The 21040-nt window shown below is 40.8% G+C and overlaps 1 protein-coding gene across 2 annotated transcripts in view; it reads right to left on the bottom strand.

The window, feature by feature from the left end:
• The window catches only part of cntn4 (contactin 4), a 170593-nt gene that overhangs the window by 94939 nt on the left and 54614 nt on the right, over positions 1-21040 (bottom strand). For both annotated transcript variants that reach the window (XM_014166358.3, XM_014166356.3), the window contains exon 5: positions 8619-8714. In XM_014166358.3, coding sequence (XP_014021833.1) covers positions 8619-8714 — 96 coding nt within the window. The remainder of the gene's footprint in view (positions 1-8618; positions 8715-21040) is intronic.

Genomic DNA, 21040 nt, shown 5'->3' on the forward strand with positions numbered 1-21040 from the left:
AAGACTATAAAATAAAAAAATACAAATACTGAACTCTTTTGCATGCTTCAAATGAATGGGAAAATTATATTATTTTATACTAATTCAATTGCTCAGCGAAAGAGATTTTATTTAACAAGTAATCTTGTTTTTCAATACCTTTCAATACCTCATCTTGTGAGGACAATGGCACTGAGCCGTTTTCTAAAATGTTTTATGAGTTGGAGAACCCATTGGGAGGGATCTTAGATCATTCCTCCATGCAGAATCCTTACAGGTCCTTGATCTCCATCATCTGTGCTTATGGACTGCTCCTTTCAATTAAAAACACAGGTTTTCAATGGGGTTCATGTCCGGAAACTAAAATGTAGATTTTGGGTTCAATTAACAATTTCTTTGCTGAATTTGATGTGTGCTTGGGGTTATTGTCTTTCTGGAAGAGCCACTTGCGGCCAAGTTTCAGCCTCTTGGCAGAGGCAAACGTCCTGGTACTGGGTAAAGTTCATGATGCCGTTGACCTTAACAAGGGCCCCAGGACCAGTGGAAGCAAAATAGACCAGTAACATCAAAGATCCACCACCATATTTTACAGTAGGTATGAGATTACTTTCTTTCGTTCTTACATTTGTTGGATGACACAAAAATAGAGCTCTTTGGCCATGCACATTTGCGGCGATAGAAAGAATATCATTAAAAAACATTTTTGGCATAGAATATAGCTCAGTATTTGTAATATTTATTTGCTACAATATTTTTGGCTTATCTTTATTAAGGGTGCCAATAAGTTTGGACCTGACTGTATACTATGGAGGCCTTCCACGATCTCCATTTTGTTTATTCCTGAGCTACTACACTCAGTCTGATGTAAATTCATGTAGTCAGCTGTTAAATATACTGTAAGGACCATTGGTGCATCTCCTATTATTATTACACTAGAAAGACAGCAACATAATGCAACTTTGAAGTACAAAGTATTCCTTCTGTTCAAACACAACGCATCAGCTGAGTGGGAAGGACTCCTTGTAGATACTCACAATAACCGACTGCGCCAGTACAGGGGTATACACTCTGAGGTATACTATTTTGTTTTGTTCTTAGCATTTGACTTATCAGACTCTAACTTTGAAATGAATTTCGACTGATCTTCAAGGACCTCTGTGGAAAACCATGTAGGAACAAGAAATGGAAACATACTTTCTATGAAGAAACATTCCATCAATAGAATTCCTCCAACAGGAAGTACAGTAACATTCTATGGGAAAATATTTCAAATTAACCTTGGTCTTTGAGAAGAAATATCTCCTTTCTTCATTATTTCTGAAACAACATTGTGAGAATTAAAATGATGTCAAGCCACTTCTCATTACTAAGAAGACATGTAACTCGAGGAGAAACAGCAGTCTCGAGGTGGCCTCTGTTATATGTATTAACATGTCTGATGTGTTTGAAATGTTCTCTCCTTTCGTACACAAGAAGTAATGGGTTTATTAAAATACAAACTAAAGTGGAGATGTCATCCCCAAACAGGGTCTTCGAGCCAGCGACCGGCCCTCCGCTAAATACATCAGATATGAAATGATCAACAATGAAAATATGTGGGTAGATCAGGATACTATTAACAATGTGTAAGGGCCGACATCCGGACAGGAGAAGCAGGTACGGGGAGTCAGACATTTATTCGGAAACAGACAAGGAAACAAGACAGGAACAGCGTCGGAACAAAGGTAGCACGGACATGAGACAATTAATCCCGAAGCAGGAAACAGAGCTTGGGAACAGACAGATATAGGGAAGGTAATGACAAGTAATTGAGTCCACGTGAGTCCAATGATCGCTTATGCGCGTGACGGGGGGAAGGCAGGTACTGATGGTGGCTTGACTGCGTAATGCTGGGGATCCTGGCGCCCTCGAGCGCCAGGGGGAGGAAGAGCGGGACACAATGCCTTTATTTCTAGATGGAGGACGATGATGAAGTTAAGTGGAAAGGGTTGAATACTAACTTTTTCCAGGCAGTTTTCTGCACCTTTGTTTTAGCTTAGGCTCTGGCACCAGAATATGAAAGATGCACATCTGAAATTGTAATTGGCCATGGAGCCTGCCAAGCTTTTGTTAGGAACAATCCCAATAGGCTACAAACTACAAATTGCTACAGCCCTTGTTTATCACCGATCCCTCCACTTACTGTACTACCCTGCAGGGGTAGTAGGTGAATTTATGACATCTGTGAGAGAGGTTTGAGTGAGCGAGGCAAAGCAGGTGTTGCATTTAATCACTCCTGAAAGAGATGGGAGCTATCACATCTGATCCATCTGCCAAAACAAGACAGAATGTGCCAACAGGCAAAAGAGGTGACAGCCTAAATGACAGCACAAATATGATTAGAAATACGTGGATACCCTATTTTTCCAGATGTGTGCCTAAAGTAGCAGTTAATGCGTAGAATCATAGCATGAGAAAAAGCACCGTCATTCGAATGTGTTACCGTAACTCATTGCTATAACAGCATCCTACTGAAGCTATAAGAGCTGTAGGACAAGGAGACTTAGAGACTTTGAGGAAACTGTTTACTATAGGCGATAAGCTCTTCCTCACACAAAGCTGCCGCCCGTATGCTAAAGTGACATAACTCAGAAGTGAAAAACATTTTTCCTGGCTGAAACGGAATTGTTTAGATTTCTACCAGTTTCTCTCTCAGAAATATTCAAATACACAAATAACAAGAAAACATTTGGTACTCAAGCTTTGCCATCTCGGCTGCACATTCAGTTCAGATATTTCAGAGATATTGAACGTGTACAAAATGTCCTCATGCAATATATATACAATGTTAGTCAAAAGTTTGGACACTCTTTCTCAATCAAGGGTTTTTCTTTATTTTGACTATTTTCTACATTGTAGAATAATAGTGAAGACATCAAAACTATAAAATAACACTTATGGAATCATGTAGTAACCAAAAAAGTGTTAAACAAATCAAAATATACACTGCTCAAAAAAATTAAGGGAACACTTAAACAACACAATGTAACTCCAAGTCAATCACACTTCTGTGAAATCAAACTGTCCCCTTAGGAAGCAACACTGATTGACAATACATTTCACATGCTGTTGTGCAAATGGAATAGACAACAGGTGGAAATTATAGGCAATTAGCAAGACACCCCCAATAAAGGAGTGGTTCTGCAGGTGGAGACCATAGACCACTTCTCAGTTCCTATGCTTCCTGGCTGATGTTTTGGTCACTTTTGAATGCTGGCGGTGCTTTCACTGTAGTGGTAGCATGAGACGGAGTCTACAACCCACACAAGTGGCTCAGGTAGTGCAGCTCATCCAGGATGGCACATCAATGCGAGCTGTGGCAAGAAGGTTTGCTGTGTCTGTCAGCGTAGTGTCCAGAGCATGGAGGCGCTACCAGGAGACAGGCCAGTACATCAGGAGACGTGGAGGAGGCCGTAGGAGGGCAACAACCCAGCAGCAGGACCGCTACCTCCGCCTTTGTGCAAGGAGGAGCAGGAGAAGCACTGCCAGAGCCCTGCAAAATGACCTACAGCAGGCCACAAATGTGCATGTGTCTGCTCAAACGGTCAGAAACAGACTCCATGAGGATGGTATGAGGGCCCGACGTCCACAGGTGGGGGTTGTGCTTACAGCCCAACACCGTGCAGGACGTTTGGCATTTGCCAGAGAACACCAAGATTGGCAAATTCACCACTGGCGCCCTGTGCTCTTCACAGATGAAAGCAGGTTCACACAGAGCACGTGACAGACGTGACAGAGTCTGGAGACGCCGTGGAGAACGTTCTGCTGCCTGCAACATCCTCCAGCATGACCGGTTTGGCAGTGGGTCAGTCATGGTGTGGGGTGGCATTTCTTTGGGTGGCCGCACAGCCCTCCATGTGCTCGCCAGAGGTAGCCTGACTGCCATTAGGTACCGAGATGAGATCCTCAGACCCCTTGTGAGACCATATGCTGGTGCGGTTGGCCCTGGGTTCCTCCTAATGCAAGACAATGCTAGACCTCATGTGGCTGGAGTGTGTCAGCAGTTCCTGCAAGAGGAAGGCATTGATGCTATGGACTGGCCCGCCCGTTCCCCAGACCTGAATCCAATTGAGCACATCTGGGACATCATGTCTCGCTCCATCCACCAACGCCACGTTGCACCACAGACTGTCCAGGAGTTGGCGGATGCTTTAGTCCAGGTCTGGGAGGCGATCCCTCAGGAGACCATCCGCCACCTCATCAGGAGCATGCCCAGGCGTTGTAGGGAGGTCATACAGGCACGTGGAGGCCACACACACTACTGAGCCTCATTTTGACTTGTTTTAAGGACATTACATCAAAGTTGGATCAGCCTGTAGTGTGGTTTTCCACTTTAATTTTGAGTGTGACTCCAAATCCAGACCTCCATGGGTTGATAAATTGGATTTCCATTGATTATTTTGGTGTGATTTTGTTGTCAGCACATTCAACTATGTAAAGAAACAAGTATTTAATAAGATTATTTCTTTCATTCAGATCTAGGATGTGTTGTTTAAGTGTTCCCTTTATTTTTTTGAGCAGTATATTTTAGAATTGAGATTCTTCACTGTAGCCACTCTCTGCCTTGATGACAGCTTTGCACACTCTTGGTATTCTCTCAACCAGCTTCATGAGGTAGTCAATTAACAGGTGTACCTTGTTAAAAGTGAATTTGTGGAATTTCTTTATTTCTTAATGCGTTTGAGTCAATCAGTTATAGGGGGTAGGGGGGTATACAGAAGATAGCCCTATTTGGTAAAAGACCAAGTCCATAATATGGCAAGAACAGATCAAATAAGCAAAGAGAAATGACAGTCCATCATTACTTTAAGACATGAAGGTCAGTCAATGCGGAAAATGTCAAGAACTTTGAAAGTTTCTTCAAGTGCAGTTGCAAAAACCATCAAGCGCTATGATGAAACTGGCTCTCATGAGGACCGTCACAGGAAAGGAAGACCCAGAGTTACTTCTGCTGCAGAGGATAAGTTCATTAGAGTTACCAGTCTCAGAAATTGCAGCCCAAATAAATGCTTCACAGAGTTCAAGTAACAGACACATCTCAACATCAACTGTTCAGAGGAGACTGTGCCTTCATGGTCGAATTGCTGCAAAGAAACCACTACTAAAGGACACCAATAAGAAGAAGAGACTTGCTTCGGGCCAAGAAACACGAGCAACGGACATTAGACCGGTCAAAATTTGTCCTTTTTGGTTTGAAAAATGTGAGATGTTTGGTTCCAACCACGTTGTGTGGGTGAACGGATGATCTCCGCATGTGTATTTCCCACCATAAAGCATGGAGGAGGAGGTGTTATGTTGTGGGGGCGTATTGCTGGTGACACTGTATTTGATTTATATAGAATTCAAGGCACACTTACCCAGCATGGCTACCACAACATTCTGCAGCGATATGCCATCCCATCTGGTTTGGGCATAGTGGGACTATCATTTGTTTTTCAACAGGACAATGACCCAACACACCTCCATGTGGTGCAAGGGCTATTTCACCAAGAAGGATGGATTGAGTGATGGATTGCTGCATATGATGACCTTGCCTCCACAATCCCCAGACCTCAACCAAATTGAGATGGCTTGGGATGAGTCGGACCACAGAGTGAAGGAAAAGCAGCCAACAAGTGCTCAGCATATGTGAGAACTCCTTCAAGACTGCTGTAAAAGCAGTCCAGGTTAAGCTGGTTGAGAGAATGCCAAAAGTGTGCAGAGCTGTCATCAAGGCAAAGGGTGGATATTTGAAGAATTTCAAATATAAAATACATTTTTTGGTTACTATATGATTTTGGATACCATATCCTCTTAGGGCTAGGGGGCAGTATTTACACCGCCGGATAAAAAACGTACCCGATTTAATCTGGTTACTACTCCTACCCAGTAACTAGAATATGCATATACTTATTAGATATGGATAGAAAACACCCTAAAGTTTCTAAAACTGTTTGAATGGTGTCTGTGAGTATAACAGAACTCATATGGCAGGCAAAAACCTGAGAGATTCCTTTACAGGAAGTGGCCTGTCTGACCATTTATTGGCTTTCTTTGACATCTCTTTCCAAAACAAAGGATCTCTGCGGTAACGTGACACTTCCCACGGCTACCATAGGCTCTCAGAGCCCGGGAAAAAGCTGAATGTCGTCATTCCAGCCCCAGGCTGAAACACATTATCGCCTTTGTCAAGTGGCCGATCAGGGGACAGTGGGCTTAGGCGCGTGCACTGGTCGCCCCCGTCTTTCTTTTTTTTCCTCTGTTTACCGAAACGCAGATTCCCGGTCGGAATATTATCGCTTTTTTACGAGATAAATTGCATAAAAATTGATTTTAAACAGCGGTTGACATGCTTCGAAGTACGGTAATGGAATATTTAGAATTTTTTTGCCACGAAATGCGCCATGCTCGTAACCCTGATTTACCATTTCGGATAGTGTCTAGAACGCACGAACAAAACGCCGCTGTTTGGATATAACGATGGATTATTTGGGACCAAACCAACATTTGTTATTGAAGTAGAAGTCCTGGGAGTGCATTCTGATGAAGAACAGCAAAGGTAATAACATTTTTGTTATAGTAAATCTGATTTTGGTGAAGGCTAAACTTGCTGGGTGTCTAAATAGCTAGCCCGTGATGGCTGGGCTATGTACTTAGAATATTGCAAAATGTGCTTTCACCAAAAAGCTATTTTAAAATCGGACATATCGAGTGCAGAGATCTGTTATTTCACAGTTTTGATGTGTTCACTATTATTCTACAATGTAGAAAATAGTAAGAATAAAGAAAAACCCTTGAATGAGTAGGTGTTCTAAAGCTTTTGACCGGTAGTGTGTATGTATATATATATATATATATATATATATATATATATATATATATATATATATATATATATATATATATATATATAAAATAATAATATTCAATAGCAATACAATGTTCATTCTTCATCAGCCACAGCATATTACTGTGGGTTGAAACTGTGTATAAAGTTCAGCCTTCACCATTCATCTCTCATGCAGAGATCTTCTGAATAAGGAACATGCAGACGCCAGACACCCTTTTCAAGTATAGGGAATACAAACGTATCCTCTTCACTTCTGAGATATTTTCAGTTTCTAAGAAGTGGTGATAACTAAAGCAATTCCTTTTGGTCTTTTAACTTGTTAAGAATTTATGAACAGAAGTGTGAGCTAAAATAGAAAATACAATATAAGCAAGTATGTTTCACAATGGAGAATATGCAGAAATTCAACTAGCTTTTGAAAAGTAATTAATGATTCTATTTCATCATGTAAGGATATTCAGCAGAAGTGAAAATGATAGTTCTCAGTTCTGATGGGTTAACAGTTCTTTGTGAGAAAGAAACTAAGACCAACCCATAGTAATTTGAACATTCCGTGGATATGAAGCACTTTTAAAGCTAGAATCTGCAGTTGCAAAATCCATTTTTGGACTTATGAATGAATGATATAAATGAATGACATACCCATTGATTCTTGAGGAATATAACTTACAAATGCCTCGTGAGCTTAGTTTAAATGTCATAACCCATCAGAACCCAAAATATTGTATAAGCTTGTTTTACTCCAATGTTTGGAAACAACGTAAATGTAAACAAACACTGTATAGCCAAAAAAACATGGTTAAAACTATTTTGATATAATGAATGGCCAGTCCTTGCATCAGCTCAGTCTAGGATTTTGAAAGTGATTACATTTCCCCATGTCCATCCTTCAACTTTTTACTAAAACTGAGGCGGGGTTGGGCTTTATTATTGTTTCAACTGCAGATTCTAGCTTTAATTGAGCAACACTGTCAACACAATTAATAAGATGTTAAAACACATGCTGTACTTTTAATGAATAAAAGTAATCAAACTGATATGGGAAAATAATATATTATATGCCATTTAGCAGTCGCTTTAATCCAAAGTGACTTACAGTCATGCATGCATACATTTTATGTAGGGATGTTCCCAGGAATCAAACTCACTATCCAGACGTTTGCAAGGGCCTTACTCTACCAACTGAGCTACAGAAGACGATGGAAGGTACAGAAAGCGCGAGGAGGCCTGACAGGTGGTTATATAAATTCATCTCAACACAGAGTCCCTCCTATGAAAGAGAGGTAGGACTCCAAGGCTGGTAGGGAGAGGAAGCTAAACTCTCTACAGAGGAGAATGGCTTAACACCCCATGGTTAGCAGAGGATGATAATGTTTGCGCAATCTATTTGATACCGGGAACGATCTGTTGGAGATCACTTGGCCTTGGCTCCCCACAGATGCTGGTAAAGAGGGTGTTGGTGAGCTATAGGCTAGTGGCACACAAACACCTTTGTCTCCCGAGGGCAGTTTGGCAAGCTAACACTTGCTGACGGTCTTAGGAACATGAGCAAGAGGAAGATAAGCAGCTCCAGGAGCCGAGAGCAGCAGAGAGGAGATGTCTGTCTGGAAACTCCACTCTCCGTTTCTGAGGCCTCAGCCTCGGACATATCTTAAGCTGTTAGAAAAGTTTCAATGTGTTCAGGAGAGAGAGAGACGTGTTATAGCCTGACAAGCAGGTGACAAAGTATGGCTCAGTTATCACTATAAAGAGTCAGTGGTTGGTTTCTTACCTCCAGAGTGAGACGGGGGACCACACAGCAGAACCACCCCCTGTCCCTCGCGAACTGACACCGAGCTTCTTCTGTGGGTCTTGAAGTTTTCCATGTCTGAAAAATAATAGGCATTATGTAATACTCCCTGCTGGATTGTGGCCCGACAAATCTTTGATAGTGTGCAAGACAAAACAAACAAAAACGACATGTTTGTGCAGAGCAAGAAAACAGAGCATACACATTTGAGAAATCAAAGGAAAAGAAAGACTAACTTTGGGTCAAATTGAAGCATCTCAGGTGTGCTGCCACTGTGCTGTACATCTAACATCTAACTTATCAAAAAGTAAACATTGGTCAGAAAGGAAAGTAGTGAGAAGTACACCTGCTCGTCGAACAGCTCATTTGGTGGAGGAGGAACAAGGGTCTGGGGTTGTTTTTCATGGTTCGGGCTAGGCCCCTTAGTTCCAGTGAAGGGAAATCTTAATGCTACAAACAGGTGAAACAGGAAACGGCCCTCCCCAAAACTGTTGCCACAAAATTGGAAGCACAGAATCGCCTATAATGTCATTGTATGCTGTAGCGTTAGGATTTCCGTTCACTGGAACTAAGGGGCCTAGTCTGAACCATTAAAAACAGCCCCAGTCTATTATTCCTCCTCCACCAAACTTTACAGTTGGCACTATGCATTGGGGCAGGTAGCGTTCTCCTGGAATCCGCAAAACCCACTGTGTTTCATGAAGCTCCCAACGAACAGTTTTTGTGCTGACGTTGCTTCTAGAGGCAGTTTGGAACTCGGTAGTGAGTGTTGTAACTGAGGACAGATGATTTTACGCGCTACGAGCATCAGCACTCGGTGGTCCCGTTCTGTGAGTTTGTGTGGCTGGGCAGTTGCTGCTCCTAGACGTTTCCACTTCACAATAACAGAACTTACAGTTGACCGTGCAGCTCTAACAGGAGAGAAATTTGATTAACTGACTTGTTGGAAAGGTGGCATCCTATGACTGTATCACGTTGAAAGTCATTCAGCTCTTCAGTATAGGCCATTCTACTGCCAAAGTGTGTCTACTGAAATTGCATGGCTGTGTGCTCGATTTCATACACCCATCAGCAACAGTTGTGGCTGAAATATCTGAATCCAATAATTTGAAGGGGTGTCCACAAACTTTTGGCAATGTAGTGTATATTTAGCTGGAGATGAATAGTCATGATGGAAATCCCTGTGAGCCTTGCCTTGTGCTGTACGTATACACATTTGGGGGTGGTAAACAGCCTTAAGCTCTGCCTCAGGCTAAATCCCCCTGTGACTGAGTGTTTACTGAGGGATCCCAAGCCTCAATGTGAGAATAATGTCACACACAGTTGCATCATTAGCTTCAGCCCGGATGTTTTGATAGTCCAATAAAAATAATACTAATACAAATAGTTCAAAAATTCAAAAATCATGTTAAACACCATTATTGCACACAGAGTGAGTCCATGCAACTTACAATGCCTGCTTTCCACATTTTGCCTGCTTTCCACATATTCTAAAATGTATAAAATATTTTTTTCCCCCTGATCAATCTACACACAATACCCCATAATGGCAAAGCAAACACAGATTTTCTTACATTTTTTGCTTTAAGATAAAACACTGAAATGTCACATTTACACACAGTTGAAGTCGGAAGTTTACATACACCTTCGCCAAATACATTTAAACTCAGTTTTTCACAATTCCTGACATTTAATCCTAGTAGAAATTCCCTGTTTTAGGTCAGTTAGGAACACCACTTTATTTTAAGAATGTGAAATGTCAGAATAATAGTAGAGAGAATGATTTATTTCAGCTTTTATTTCTTTCATCACATTCCCAGTGGGTCAGAAGTTTACATACACTCAACTAGTATTTGGTAGCATTGCCTTTAAATTGTTTAACTTGGGTCAAACGTTTCGGGTAGCCTTCCACAAGCTTCCCACAATAAGTTGGGTGAACTTTGGCCCATTCCTCCTGACAGAGCAGGTGTAACTAAGTCAGATTTGTAGGCCTCCTTGCTCCCACACGCTTTTTCAGTTCTGCCCACTAATTTTCTATAGGATTGAGGTCAGGGCTTTGTGATGGCCACTCCAATACCTTGACTTTGTTGTCCTTAAGCTATTTTGCCACAACTTTGGAAGTATGCTTGGGGTCATTCTCCATTTGGAAGACCCATTTGCGACCAAGCTTTAACTTCCTGACTAATGTCTTGAGATGTTGCTTCAATATATCCACATCATTTTCCTTCCTCATGACGCCATCTATTTTGTGAAGCGCACCAGTCCCTTCTGCAGCAAAGAACCCCCACAGCATGATGCTGCCATCCCCGTGCGTCACGTTTGGAATGGTGTTCTTTGGCTTGCAAGCATCCCCCTTTTTCCTCCAAACATAATGATGGTCATTATGGCCAAACAGTTCTATTTTTGTTTCATCAGACCAGAGGACATTTCTCCAAAAAGTACGATCTTTGTCCCCATGTGCAGTTGCAAACCGTGGTCTGGCTTTTTTATGGCGGTTTTGGAGCAGTGGCTTCTTCCTTTCAGGTTATGTTGATATATGACTCGTTTTACTGTGGATTTAGATACTTTGTACCTGTTTCCTCCAGCATCTTCACAAGGTCCTTTGCTGTTGTTCTGGGATTGATTTGCACTTTTCGCACCAAAGTACGTTCATCTCTAGGAGACAGAACACGTCTCCTTCCTGAGCGGTATGACGGCTGCGTGATCCTATGGTGTTTATACTTGGGTACTATTGTTTGTACAGATGAATGTGGTATCTTCAGGCGTTTGGAAATTGCTCCCAAGGATGAACCAGACTTATGGAGGTCTACAATTTTTTTCTGAGGTCTTGGCTGATTTCTTTTGATTGACCAATGATGTCAAGCAAAGAGCCACTGAGTTTGAAGGTAGGCCTTGAAATACATCCACACCTCCAATTTACACAAATTATGTCAATTAGCCTATCAGAAGCTTCTAAAGCCATTACATAATTTTCAGGAATTTTCCAAACTGTTTAAAGGCACAGTCAACTTAGTGTATGTAAACTTCTGACCCAGTGGAATTGTGATTCTGTGAATTTTAAGTGAAATAATCTGTCTGTAAACAATTGTTGGAAAAATTACTTGTGTTATGCACAAAGTAGATGTCCTAACCGACTTGTCAAAACTATAGTTTGTTAACAAGAAAATTGTGGAGTGGTTGAAAAAAGAGTTTCAATGACTTTTATATTTTATTTAGTCCATTTTAGAATACGGCCGTAAAGTAACAAAAAGTGGAAAAAGTCAAGGGGTCTGAATACTTTCCGAAGGCACTGTATATACAGTACCAGTCAAAAGTTTGGACACACCTACTCATTCCAGGGTTTTTCTTTATTTTACTATTTTCTACATTGTAGCATAATAGTGAAGACATCAAAACTATTAAATAACTCAAATGGAATCATGTAGTAACCAAAAAAGTGTTAAACAAATCAAAATATATTTTGTATTTGAGACACTTCAAAGTAGCCACCCTTAGCCTTGATGACAGCTTTACACACTCTTGGCATTCTCTCAACTAGGTTCATTAGGTAGTCACCTGGAATGCATTTCAATTAACAGGTGTGCCTTGTTAAAAGCTAATTTATGGAAATTCTTTCTTTCTTAATGCGTTTGAGCCAATCAGTTGTGTTGTGACAAGGTAGGGGTTTCATACAGAAGATAGCCCTATTTGGTAAAAGACCAAGTCCATATTATGGCAAGAACAGATCAAATAAGCAAAGAGAAACAACAGTCCATCATTACTTTAAGACATGAAGGTCAGTCAATGCGGAACATTTCAAGAACTTTGAAACTTTCTTCAAGTGCAGTTGCAAAAACCATCATGTGCTATGTTGAGTACCGCCACAGGAAAGGAAGACCCAGAGTTACCTCTGCTGCAGAGGATAAGTTCATTAGAGTTACCAGCCTCAGAAATTGCAGCCCAAATAAATGCTTCACAGAGGTCAAGTGACAGACACATCTCAACATCAACATGTAACAGAGGAGACCGCGTGAATCAGGCCTTCATGGTCGAATTGCTGCAAAGAACCCACTACTAAAGGACCGCAATAAGAAGGGACTTGCTTGGGCCAAGAAAATGAGCAATGGACATTAGACCGGTGGAAATCTGTCCTTTGGTCTTTGTGAGACACAAAGTAGGTGAACGGATGATCTCCACATGTGTGGTTCCCACCGTGAAGCATGGAGGAGGTGTGATGGAATTCAAGGCACATTTAACCAGCATGACTACCACGGCATTCTGCAGCGATACGCCATCCCATCTGGTTTGCGCTTAGTGGAATTATAATTCGTTTTTTAACAGGACATACTTCCAGGTTGTGTAAGAACTATTTGACCAAGAAGGAGAGTGATGGAGTGCTGCTTGAGATGACCTGCCCTCCACAATCACCTGACCTCAACCTAATTGAGATGGAGTATCTAAAATCTCAAATATATTTTCATTTGTTTAACACTTTTTTTGGTTATATATATATATATATTGTTTTTGGTTGAGATTTCACAACGCAGTGGACCGCTCACGTCCCTTGACCTCTTCCCCAGACCTACAGCACCGTTTAGATGTCAATGTCATCACTTAGCAAAACGCCTGTCACTCAGTCAGAGTCTGCAGAGCAAATATAGATATTCTGAACTTCTTCAAAAAGAGAGGCAGAAAAAGTGAGCAGGTTGAGCATGAGCAGGCAGCAGTGATTGAGAGGGCAGAACAGCCAGAAAGTCAAAGTGCAGCCACAGCAGCAGCAGGTTTAGCCACAGGTTTGTGCAGGGAAGGTGGTAGCTAATGCTAATAAGCTAATGTTAGTGCTCAGCCTCCTTACGTTATTGGGTGTCAGACAGAGTTATTTAACAGTATATTTTGTAAATGGACAAGCTAAGGATGATGATATAAGTCATGATATTAGGAAAAGTGTTTATTTCCAGCGAGTGTATTTGATGGGTTTCGTTTCTGTAGCTAGCTTTGCTGGCCAGCCACTTTGCTAGCTACTGGCTGGCTAGCTAGCTCAAATCAAATCAAATTGTATTTGTCACATACACATGGTTAGCAGATGTTAACGCGAGTGTTGCGAAATTCTTGTTCTGAGACTGAAGAGCTGAGAGAACGCTTTTCTGACTGAAGTAGTGCCCCCCGTGGACTAAAGTTGAACTTTACTACAACTAGATATTTAACCCTGTTTAAAATGGGCAATGTTGAGGTGGTAGAATTGAAAAAATGAAATGAATCATAGAGGTCTTATTCCATTCTACAGGTAAACATGCTTGTCTCATGTCTGTTATTTCCATATACAGTAGTCTATGCAACTATTTGTAAAATACTGCCAATTATTAAAACAGTTAAATTATTTGTATTTGTATTCAGATTATTACAACAAGTTATAACAATGAATTGAAACAATTGGACACTTCAGTGAATTAATTTAACAACAGAGTTTTAAACTGCCCGATTGACACCAGGAAATCCAGGTGTAATTTGTTTTGTAAGGCATTCCATAAATGTGGTGCGTTAAGACTAAAAGCGGATTTACCAAATGTTGTGGAGACAAGCGGGACCTCGAGAGTTAACCAACATTTCAACAGGGAAGTGAGGTATATTGGACGCTTGTGGAGCAGAGCTTTGTAAACAAGAAGGGAGTAATGAAGTGATCTACAGGATCTACTTCATTGAGCTTTTATTTGTTTTACTCTTTTTAATCACTTAGCTACATACTTTTTCTATTGTTGTTGCATTGTCGAGAGGCGAACCTGCAAGTTAGCATTCCATTGCACTGCGTACTCTTTTTATATCATGTGTATATGACAAATAAACAAACTTGGACTTGAATTTAGAAGGGAAGCGGGTCATTCTATGAGCATGAGAAAACCGCTATACACAAATCTACAATGGTGTCTTGGAAGAGAGACACGTGATCATATACAAATGTACGCCAGGTTTGAAATGATTATGTTATATAGTAAAAATATTATATCTGTTTGGCCTTCTTGCAGTCAATTTCTTGCGGTCCACAAGTTTGGAAACCCTGTAGTAAACATTGTTCAATCAATTGAACACTCTACACAAACAACCATTTGATTAGCACTCCTATTACATCTTGGATATTTAATAGACTGTCAAACAGCATATACAACACGGTGCAACCATATAAGAATCACTACCACATGATTATTACAGTTATCCACACTAGATTACAATCATTGTTGCACGGCTGAGCCTGCCTAAAAAAAATATCACAGCTGAGGCAGACGGAAAAATAACTTTCATCATGTAATTTCACGTCTGAAATTATGAAGTCATAGTCTTGGGAACATCAAAAAGGCGATATTAGACCCAAAATGTTGCGGATAAAACCAATAAGGGCCAAATAAATAGGGGCACCAAAACAAATAAGGACTCCAGTATGCAGAAGGTATTTTGCTTAGCCTAAGTCACACATGAAGGATTTTAATGGCTCCAGTGGTTATCAGGTTTCGATTGTGTTTTATTCATCACTCTCACTACCGCAAACATTACAAAGCAATTCAAAAATGGCTTAGAAACTAAAATTACCTTTTTATTGAAACTAATTTATGTTTGACAATTGATGGAAAACAATAACAGGTCGCAACGGTCTCCTGCAATTTCCCTCGCCATTGTTGCCCGGCGGATCTGGGTAAAGGTAATTCGGAGAGCAAAGAACAGTCTTCATGGATGAGTGTGCAGAGCGTCTCGGGTGGGACCTGGATAAATATGGGAACTGCAATCGGGAACTTCTCAATGCTTTTCAAGAGGCTGTGAGCAGTGATTCGATTTGGAATAATGCCATACCTACCACAGACATGAAAGGAGCAGTTCCGCAAAACTGTTTGGGGGGGAAAAAAGCTGCACAGACAGGTACTGTAGATATCACACAAAGACAAAACAGCTGCAGTCGAGCTTGTGGACAAATTCCCCTGATTTTCCTCTTCTCCCCTTTGATATTTCCCAAACACTACTGAATGTTCCATTTTGTTTATTTGTATTGACACTGCTTAAAGTGGGGACAGTATGAATTTAACCAGTGGTAATTTACTGCAAGTGAAACCTGTCTACACAAAAATGGGCCAAGTTCGAATGAATTTGACCGTTGGGTACACAGACGGCGTTAAGAAGGACATTCATACTGTATCTTTCTAGCACAGGGAACGACGAGACATTTATTTGATAACGGGTGATATCACAGATTTAAGAGCACCTATTGTTCAAATTGGATGAATTAACCTTAATTAACCTTGCTCTGTAATATGCTCCATATTGTCATGTCACCTCGAGCAGCGATGCAGGAATGAAAGCTCTCTTTCCAGGGCGACTCAATGGAAAAGTCTTGAGCGTCTCTCTCTGCAACCAACCCAACCTGCTTTGAAACTATATTGCTGATTAGTTCTGCTCCAGGAGCAGATTTAAATGTAAAATTACTGGGCTCACTGATTTATGAAGAGGACTATAAGGTCAGCTAATATATGTCATACTGACTATGGGACAAGTCTATTAGGAGGCAGGCTGTAATTATTTCTTAAAACATAAATCTCCTCTGAACCCATGCAAGAACACACTTTTGCTAATAGCTATTTGAGACTCTTAAGCTCTATTAAGAAAATATATTCCTTGCAACTTCTCACAGATTAATATGAGATTTGGCAATTTGGAGTCAATTATATGCATCTACCTCCGCAATTGAACTGATGAAAAAAAAAGGAATGAATGAATCTGATATTTTCTTTCTCACTGCAAAAAGAGAGATGTATTTTGTTGATACCACGCCATTAAACTGCACACTGGTAGAAAATCACTACAACGTTTATCCCATTTTGGAATAATTTTGGTTGAATACATTCTATTCTGAACATATTCTACTACCTCCAAAACTGTTTCATATGCTATGGCAGTTCAAAGTGTTTCTATATTTCAACTATAGACAGTACTACTGGTAAAAGAGAATGTGATCTCTGGACTGACTGGGCTTAATTGTCTGCAAGTGAACTCTCCATTTGGAAAGTCTAGACTGCTTGACTTTTCTCTATCAAAACACAAATTTAATGAATGACTTTCCAATGTCCCGTGCATGAGGGCCCATGGAGGTAATTCTGTGTCTATATTGGTCCAATCTTGGTACCGGGGGATTGGTAACAAAAGGTTTGGAGTGGCACTGCCGCCCTCTTTCATCTCAACACAGGATGGGGTGCTAGATAAAAGCCACAGAAAGCCTAGGAAATAGAGAGCCTAAAGGAACAAAGTGGACAAAAGCATTGGACATCTAAGGTGCTGAATTAATTTAACAAAGTATCTTTTTGGGCATTATTTGGGATCGAGATAAAAGCCATCGCAGTAAAAAGAAGCAGTACTGGGACCACTTCACTGCAAGTGCAGGAGGCCATTTTTTGATCATCCTGATAAAACACACACACACACACACACACACACACACACACACACACACACACACACACACACACACACACACCACACACACACACACACACACACACACACACACACACACACACACACACACACACAAAAAGAATGATAGTAGTAAAATTCACTGTGCCCCCTCCTGTCCTGAAAGCCAAAACAGAGCAAACAAACCATTGTTGCAAAAAGGGCCTGAAGAGCCAAGCTGAAATCCTTAATACAGTATGATACAGAGGAGAGGAGCCTCTGCAGAGTCAGAGCGCCCAGTGCTGGGGAGGGACTTGACCAAATGCATGCTCCTCTAGGCACACAGCTGTGCTCGTGCTCTTTTTGTTCAAAAGAAAGCATGCGGACAGCCTTCAAGGGACATTTCAAATAATTCACATCAGTCGCAACAAAAATAACAGGCCTTGTATATGTTGGCATTGAACTACTCTTCGCCATGATTTCTTTTGAGAAATACAAAAGGAAATATATAAATAAATACAAATCAAGTGAGAAAAATATTTGCTTCGTAGTATCAAGACTGGTTACGTCTTTCGATTCTATCTAAACATACACACGAGAGAGGAAAAACAGAAGACACTAGCAATACAATAACGTAGGTCTATGTCCATAATGGAACCAGCTAACTACAATAAATCACAGTTTGAATGTGACTCTTTATCCAATTAGCGTCCATTATTTTAAGGGTGGGATGACATTACACACAATGATCCAGATGAACCTGATGATCACATCCCAGCTATATGAGCATTCTAAATGCCAGGACAACTTATCATACTTCAACAAGGCTGTCCAAGCAGAACAATGGGATTCATTACGCAACCAACTCCTGGAGGTACGATTTACTACCGTGATGGGGGCAGAGCTAAAGGGACTGAGGGTCTATTTCAATGATGTTCTACTCTAGTACCTATCGCACACCATAAACCACATATTTAAATAAGTTTGTCATCATGACTTGATCTTTGGAAGTAGATGTGTTGCTATCAGATATGACATTTTGTTGATGATGATCTGTTTTTGTTTGACATGGACCATAGTACTATATCTGTTGTTGCTAGTCTTCTCTACCCCTTCAGTTCGGAAAGCAATTTTGATCTTTTAAGACACTTTGGCCACAGTATCTCTATTTGAGGTATAGAGTGTGGTATTCTTTCTCCTCGCAGCAGGCTGTGTAGGGGCCATAGCTGGGTCTCCTTGATGGTCGAGATCCTGGGGAGGCTTTTGATCGTTTCCACATCCTTCCCTTTCCGTTGAACTCAGAAACCAAACCCGGAGGATTTGCAGGGGATTGAAAGTTAGACTCATCTTAGCACGCTTAACTTACTGCACCTGGGTTAACTGGATTTGACATCGCATCATAGAGTAGGTTCAAATGTGCAGTAATGACTGATCTTTCTTTTCATTTTGTTCTTATCAAAGAAGAAGCATTTAAAGCCACAAGGTGGAGAAATGTACATCATATCTGATGCAAGTGAATACAGTACTGTGCAGATACAGTACCTGCATTCTATTAAGGAAAAAGTTTAAATAGCTGGTAGATATTTACCCTTCATTAACTCAGTTTACTGTGCTCTCTCTATACACATTATCACAACAGCTGGAGAGTAATGTTTAGGAATTATTCACATTTAAATGAGGGATTCATGTACTGTATATCCTCCAGGGCTTGTGGTCTGCTCTTGTGACTTAGTGGGATTTTCACACCATGTTCAGTAAATCTAGGATTCTCAAATCTCTGGATGAACAGGGCTCGTATAAATCTAGAGCCCAGAGGAAGAAAAGGGAAATAAAACCAGCAAATCTGCAATTGCACATGTTCTGTGAGAGAAATACATACACGCTCTATGAATATAAACTAAAAACAACTAAGGACCGTTTTCTGGCAAAAAATACACTACCGGTCAAAAGTTTTAGAACACCTACTCATTCAAGGATTTTTCTTTGTTTGACTTTTTTCTACATTCTAGAATAATAGTGAAGACATCAAAACTATGAAATAACACATACGGAATCATTTAGTAACCAAAAAAGTGTTAAACAAATCAAAATATATTTTGTATTTGAGATTCTTCAAATAGCCACCCTTTACCTTCATGACAGCTTTGCACACTCTTGGCATTCTCTCAACCAGCTTCACCTGGAATGCTTTTCCAACAGTCTTGAAGGAGTTCCCACATATGCTGAGCACTCGTTGGATGCTTTTCCTTCACTCTGTGGCCCGACTCATCCCAAACCATCTCAATTTGGTTGGGGTCGGGGGATTGTGGAGGCCAGGTCATCTGATGCAACACTCCATCACTCTCCTTCTTGGTAAAATAGCCCTTACACAGCCTGGAGGTGTGTTGGGTCATTGCGCAAACCAGATGGGATGGCGTATCGTTGCAGAATGCTGTGGTAGCCATGCTGGTTTATCAAAGACAGTGTCACCAGCAAAGCACCCCTACACCATTGCACATCCTCCTCCATGCTTTACGGTGGGAAATACACATGCGGAGATAATCCATTCACCCACACCTTGTCTCACAAAGACACGGTGGTTGGAACCAAAAATCTCCAGATGGGATGGCGTATCGTTGCAGAATGCTGTGGTAGCCATGCTGGTTAATCAAAGACTGTCACCAGCAAAGCACCCCCACACCATTGCACATCCTCCTCCATGCTTTACGGTGGGAAATACACATGCGGAGATAATCCATTCACCCACACCTCGTCTCACAAAGACACGGTGGTTGGAACCAAAAATCTCCAATTTGGACTCCAGACTAAAGGACAGATTTTCACCGGTCTAATGTCCATTGCTCGTGTTTCTTGGCCAAAGCAAGTCTCTTCTTCTTATTGGTGTCCTTTAGTAGTGGTTTCTTTGCAGCAATTCAACCATGAAAGCCTGATTCAGACAGTCTCCTCTGAACAGGTGATGTTGAGATGTATCTGTTACATAAACTCTGTGAAGCATTTATTTGGGCTGCAATTTCTGAGGCTGGTAACTCTAATGAACTTATCCTCTGCAGCAGAGGTAACTCTGGGTCTTCCATTCCTGTGGCGGTCCTCATGAGAGCCAGTTTCATCATAGCGCTTGATGGTTTTTGTTACTGCACTTGAAGAAACTTTCAAAGTTCTTGAAATGTTCATATTGACTGACCTTCATGTCTTAAAGTAATAATGGACTGTTGTTTCTCTTTGCTTATTTGATCTGTTCTTTCCATAATATGGACTTGGTCTTTTACCAAATAGGGCCATCTTCTGTATACCCCCCCCTACCTTGTCACAACACAACTGATTGGCTCAAACGCATTCAGAAGGAAATGTACTTTTAAGAAGGCACATCTGTTACTTGAAATGCATTCCATTAGACTACCTCATAAAGCTGGTTGAGAGAATGCCAATAGTGTGCAAAGCTGTCATCAAGGTAAAGGGTGGCTATTTGAAGAATTTCAAATATAACATTTCTTTTGAGTTATTAACACTTTTTTAGTTACTACATGATTCCATATGTGTTATTTATAGTTTTGATGTCTTCACCATTATTCTACAATGTAGAAAATAGTAAAAATAAAGAAAAACCCTTGAATGTGTAGGTGTTTTAAAACTGTCTGTACTAACATACTTTTATCCGGACCCACATTTCCATTTCCATTGCCAACAAATACCTTCTCTATAACAAATGATTGGTAAGTTTTCAGTCTAACACTATAGTCAAACTTGAATACACTGTTTAACAACGTATCACATTCAAAGCATGACCTTTGTTTTTGTTTCCACGTAACAACTGAACTCTGTGACTCAGACACATTGGATATACAAGCTATTCATCAGTATGAATTATGGGTGTACATCTTTTACATAATCACTGATAATGAATCAATAGAAATACTTATCAAGGCCAGACGGTATTGAGTGAGAGAGTGGCCCTCTATTCATCAGTTAGCCATGCCTCAGCCAGCAGACAGGACCTACTC

Source organism: Salmo salar, chromosome 22 (assembly GCF_965601325.2).
Source record: "Salmo salar chromosome 22, fSalSal1, whole genome shotgun sequence".
NCBI classification, from domain to species: Eukaryota; Metazoa; Chordata; class Actinopteri; order Salmoniformes; family Salmonidae; genus Salmo; species Salmo salar.